Below are 6,275 nucleotides of genomic sequence, written 5' to 3' on the forward strand. Positions count from 1 at the left end.
TGACAATTTAGTATTAATCTTCTGGATTTCTAACTGTAGATTTAGAATCATTTCTAATTTTTCATTTATTGTGTCATTTTGTTCTTGTATTTTCTTCTAGGGTTTTGTCTGTGTTTTCCTTGGTCTGTCTCTCAATCCTTTGAAGATACCTAAATATAATTCTTTTGAATTCCTTATCAGGAAGTTCCAATGCTGCATCTTCTTCAGGGATGTGTTTTGGGTCTGTATCCTGGTCCCTTGTTTATCCTGCTTTATCTTGCTTCTTTGTGGGCACTGTGATGCTCTGTTTTCTCCAAGGCATTGTGACATTTTTGTGTTTATATTTAATTGGTGATTATATGTTAGAGTGACTTGCCCACAATTTTCATTTCTTTGTTTTGTTTGTATGTTATCTGTACAGGCAGGGTACTGTGCTCTGCTCCTCTGTTCACTAGTTGACAGCACTTATACTCTCATCACCTGTCTCCTTTCCTTTGTCAGCCTCTCGTATGTCCTTGCTGAACCTGGCAAACAGAGCCTGTTCTTAGGTCCCTGGAATCCGAATGAAAATGTTATCACTTTAAAATCCAAAATGGTTGCCACTTATAAACATTCAAAATGGCTGTACCCTCAGTCAGTCACTTTGAATATCCAAAATGGCCGCTGCTTGTAAACATTCAAAATGGCTGCACCCTTGGTCACTTTAAATATTCAAAATGTCCACTACTTGTAAACATTCAAAATAGCAGCACCCTCGGTCACTTTAAATATCCAAAATGGCTTCCACGTGTAAACAGTCAAAGTGGCTGCACCCTCTGGACAGCAGAAAGTGCACAGCTCAGATTATCTCCCTCCTTGCTGTTTCCCTTCCTAGTCATAGGTCACCAGAGCAGTTGTCCCTGAAGCCCTTGGTGACCAGGACTGATCTTTAGGTCTATTCTCGGGTCCCAACCCCACTTGGAAATATTCACACTGTTAGTCTCATCAGAGTAGCTGACAGTCTGCAGCTCTGACCGTCTATGTACTCACTGTTTTCGTTCAGGTTTTTCCACTAGTTGGTGCCTAATGCACTTCTGTACAGTTCCTTTCAAAACTCAGGGTTTCAGGATTATCTTCTGTATCTCTGTCAATTGGTTTTTCTTTTCTTTGTTGAAGAGGGTCTGTGTCGTTTGTCTGTCTATTATTCCATCTTACTGGCAGCCTCCAGTTTCTTTGTTTTTTACCTTTTTTGTGTGGTTTTCCACATACTGTCTTTCCATCCTCATAACTGTACATCAGCTTAAAAATGACAAAGACTTTAGAAAGAAATGGAAATCCTGAAGACCATAGTAGAGAACAAATACAATAACTAATAGAGGCGTATTCACAGGATTGAGATTTATAAAAAGTTGAGGGGACTAAATAATTCTTAGCTATGAGCTCTGGTAGCATAGTGGCTAAGGCACTTGACTGCTAACCAAAAGGCTGGCGGTTTCAAACCCACCAGCCACTCCTCAGAAGGAAGATGGGGCAATCTACTTCCGTAGTCATACTGCCTCGGAAACCCAAGGAGGGGTCGCTATGAGTCAGGTCTGACTCGACGGCACATAACAACAACAACAACATGCCATTATGGAAGGAAAGAATTAGAAAGAAACCAACCCCCTATCCCACAAACAGTGAGGTAGAAATGAAGATGACAGGGATGTGAGAGGGAAAATTCATTCAAGAAGAACCAGATGAATGTAACAGTTGAATAAGAGAATCAAGGTCAGAGAGATTGGAGTTGAATGAGAACAGGAACTTTCTATATCATAAAATGTGATAGAAATTTTTTAAAATGCAAATTATGGAAAGAAAGCTAGGTAATGAAAAAAATAGACTTCTGAATATCTATTTTTACTTTATTGCTGATTTTTATGAAGAACTGAAAGAAAATGTAGTTCTTTTAAATTTGGTAATGATTTCTTTCAATCTAATATAAACCCGTGTTTATAGATAATGCAATGTAAAATCTGTTTTAGGCCTTATCAGATTTATTATGAATTATGAGTTTTTGGTCTTTTTGTTTTCTTTATGATTTTTAACATAATTCTGTTGTTGTTTGGTATATCCTTGATAGCCGTTTTAGGTGTTTTTGATAATAAAGGGTAAAATAAGCAAATTAATGTTTTATTTAGTCTGCTTCCTAATTAACTACTCCAGAATAAAATTATAATTTCTAATTATATAAATAAGGTTCCAAATTTATATTGATTAAATGAGAATTGGTGTTTTATGATTAAATCTTTACATTAAACTTAAAAATGCATATTATTACAATACCCCAAAATAATTTCCATAAATTCATAAGAATATATTTTATATCCTTGAACCAGTTGTTGAAGTACAGTATTTAAAAATTGCATCCTATTTTTCCTTCATGCCTGTTTTAATTGTTAAAATTTCAGAATTCGATTTAGATTTGCTAATGATAGCAGTTTTGTATAAATATTTACCTGTTTATACCATATCCTTTTCCTGAATAAGGTCATCTGCTCCTACTCTGGTGTCATAGTGCTTAAGGCATCTGACTGCTAACCAGAAGGCTGGCAGTTCAAACTCACCATCCACTCCTCAGAAGTAAGGTTACTCAGTGTAATTCCATAGTGATAACCACCTTGAAAACCCAAGAAGGGGTCACTATGAGTTGGATCCAACTCGACGGCAGTACTACTCTAAGTATATTTATTTAAAATCTTTATTGAAAATCCTTTGAGTGTCTCAAATATGTCCTAAACTGAAGACGTCCCTTATTTTCATCTTTACTTTGCCAAAATGAGGTTTCCAAAATACATATGGGACAATTTAACTCTTCTGCTTAAAAACTTTCATTGCCGTACTGCTGAAAGGGAAAATTCAGTCCCAATATCTGTGTTCCAGTCTTACCACATTACTTTGTTACCCTTTGTTTACCATGCTGTTTCATGCCTCATCCCTTTGCTCAGCTTAGAATGCGCTTTACACCCTCCCTTTCTACTCTTGTCCATCTATCAAGGTTTAGCCCATCTTTGTAGCATTTCCTGAGCTTCCCCTCTAGAATTGACTGCTGACTCCTTTGTTCCCTTAGTGTACTTTATTTACTGAATTTTTAGAATTAGTGAATGATACTTTTCTGTCCTTGTTTTTATGTATCTCTATGCCTGCTAGGATATAGGGCAAAAACTATTTTATTTGTATTTCAATGTTGGTTGCCTTCCTGATTGATTGATTGAATGTGTGAGGGAGGGAATAAATACAATGTTTTCTAAAGTTGGTTTTCTTTTTCTCCAATTATAGGAAGGAGCAACAAAGTCCCCAATTGGAAAAGGAGAAAAAGGTGTGGATATTATTGAAAGCCTCCAAGAGAGCAAACTAATAAGAACAATTTGACTTATGTTGATGAAGCATACAAAAATAATAGAAGTGACAAGTTAGTGAAGATCTGAAAATTTTTCTGTGCTTAAATGCTACTATAATTAGAATTTAAGTGAAAGTGTGTTGATCCAAATATTTCATTTAAATATTTTTTTTTAGTATTTTTTAGTAGTTAGTATTTTTCTATAGTAACTCTTTTTATAAGTATCCTAACTACCAACAACATTTTCATAAAACTACTTGAACTTTTTAAAATTTCTGTCTCTTTTACTTTATTAACATATTCGTGAATGGACATAAACATATTTAATTTCACAGTAATGTTCTTATTAATGTATCTGTAACTACATTTTATAGGTATGATGTCAGCATTAGGGTTAGAAGAGGAACATGCAGAGTCACTTTGGGATTCTGAGGTACTGTTTATTATTTTTTTAAAAATATAAGCCTAGATTGGTGTTAACAGATAAAAGGGGTGCTTTGACTTTACTTTCTCAGCTAGGTATATGGCCAGAAGGAGTTACTTCCTTCTGTTTTTCAACCTTTATTAGCTATGTGATAAGCACAATACTGCTGTAGAGTAAAATTCTGCTAATTTGCAGGATTCACTTAATGAAGCCAATGTCGCATAATGCAAAAAACTCATGGCTTTGTAGCTACAAGGAACCAATTTGGGATCTGGAGTTAAGTTGTCTAAGAATTAGAGAATTATTCCAGAGAAATCTAAAACGATATGTATGACTTTAGGTGTAAAAGACCTAGTGAGATTCAGCAGGAAACAGTTTGTGCTGTATTTATTATTGTTTTATAACTATTTGGAAATTGAGAAGGTAATGTCTGGGAATTCAAAGTATTACTATATATGGATCATTAAGTAGATCTTCAAGTAACATTTCAGGAGAAGTGAAAGCATGAGAATAGTACTATGTCAGACTACAGTAAAAACAATTTTGTCTAGTGGTGTTGTAACTATTTTGGATAGTTAAAATATAATGCACTAAGTGCCTATAGCAGACATATAAGTAATAAGTATAAAGTAATGATGACCTTAAACTGAGGTGACTACTAAAGAAGGAGATAGGAACGGCCTGATTTCTTTGATACAGGTAGATGCTGTATAGTGGTACAAGCATTGTATTTGAAGTCAAAGGACATGTTAGCATCCTGGTTCTGTTACTTACTAGCTATGGGATGTTGGAAAAATAATTGTTTAACCTATTTGTATCTTATTCATAAAAATTGTACCAATATCTACATCTCAGGAGTGTGTAATGAATATGGTAACAAATGTGCATTTTGTAAACTGTGAGGGATGCTATATAAATGTGAAACTCAGTGATGACAGTAGTATTTACCATGATAACATTAAATATTGAGGATACTGTTTTCTAAAACTTGAAGGACAATAAGATGGCAGTTGTTCTTGCTGTTAGGTGCAGTTGATTCGATTCTGACTCATCGCCATGTACAGCAGAACAAAACACTCCCTGGTCCTGCACCATCTTCATAATCCTTGCTATACTTGAGCCCATTGTTGCAGCCACTGGGTCAATCCATCTCCTTGAGGGTCTTCCCATTTTTCACTGACCCTCCACTTTACCGAGGATAATAATCTTCCTCAGGGGTCCCTTCTGACAACATGATCAAAGTAGGTGAGATGAAGTCTGACCATTCTTGCTTCTAAGGAGCATTCCAGCTGCACTTGTTCCAGGGCAGATTTGTTCATTCTTCTGGCAGTTCATGGTATTTTCAGAATTCTTTGTCAACGCCACAATTTAAAGACTTCAACTCTTCTTCAGTCTTCCTTATTCATTGTCCAGCTTTCACATGCATATGAGGTGATTCAAAATACCATGGGTTGGGTTAGGTGCACTTTAGTTTTCAAAGTGACATCTTTGCTCCTTAACACTTTAAGGAGGTCTTCTGCAACATATTTGCCCAATGCAATATGACATCTGATTTCTTGACTGCTGCTTCCCTGGGTGTTGATTGTGGGTCCAAGTAAAATGAAATCCCTGACAACTTCAATCTTTTCTCCATTTTTCATCATGTTTATTAGTCCAGTTGTGATGAGTTTTGTTTTCTTTATGTTGAGGTATAATCCATACTGAATTTGATCTTCATCAGTAAGTGCTTCAAGTCCTCTTTACTTTCAGCAGCAAGGTTGTGTCATATGCATATCTCAGGTTTTTAATGAGAGTTTTCCCAATTCTGATGCCTTGTTCTTCTTCATATAGTTCAGCTTCTCAGGTTATTTGCTTAGCATACAGATTGAGTAAGTCTGGTGAAAGGGCACAACCCTGACACACACTCTTCCTGATTTTAAACCATGCAATATACCTTTGTTCTGTTCAAATGATAGCCTCTTAGTCTATGTACAGGTTCCTAAAGAGCACAATTAAGTGTTCTGTATTTCTTATCTATGCACTGCTATCCATAATTTGTTCTGATCCATATATTCGAATGCCTTTTCATAGTCAATAAAACACGCATAAAAATCTTTTTGGTATTCTTTGCTTTCAGCCAAGATGCACCTGATATCAGCAGTGTTATGCCTTGTCCACATCCTCTTCTGAATCCAGCTTGCATTTCTGGAAGTTCCCTGTCAGTATGCTACTGCAACGTCATTTGAATTATCTTCAGCACAATTTTACTTACATGTGATATTTGATAATTTCCACAATTTGTTGGATCACCTTTCTTTGGGATGGGCACAAATATTAATCACTCCATTTGGTTGGCCAGCTAGCTGTCTTCCAAAATGTGTGGCACAAATGAGTAAGCCCCTCCCCTGCTTCATCTGTGCGAAAAGGGCAAGGAGGCCACATGTTCTGACCTCCTGTAATCCTACAAGAGGAAGGCAGAATCACCATCAATAGCACAAGGCCTATTACTGCAAGGCCAGACATGCTGCCTCCCTC

General features: G+C 36.2%; 1 protein-coding gene across 1 annotated transcript in view; it reads left to right on the forward strand.

The window, feature by feature from the left end:
* Positions 1-6,275, forward strand: part of LOC103193265 (ankyrin repeat domain-containing protein 26) — a gene marked incomplete at its 3' end in the record, with an annotated part of 130,106 nt that overhangs the window by 48,524 nt on the left and 75,307 nt on the right. The window contains 3 exon segments of the mRNA XM_007936421.1: positions 3,277-3,334; positions 3,337-3,402; positions 3,712-3,770. Of these exon segments, the coding sequence (XP_007934612.1) occupies positions 3,277-3,334; positions 3,337-3,402; positions 3,712-3,770 (183 nt within the window).

Source organism: Orycteropus afer, unplaced genomic scaffold (assembly GCF_000298275.1).
Source record: "Orycteropus afer afer isolate SDZICR_OR568_19922 unplaced genomic scaffold, OryAfe1.0 scaffold00035, whole genome shotgun sequence".
NCBI classification, from domain to species: Eukaryota; Metazoa; Chordata; class Mammalia; order Tubulidentata; family Orycteropodidae; genus Orycteropus; species Orycteropus afer.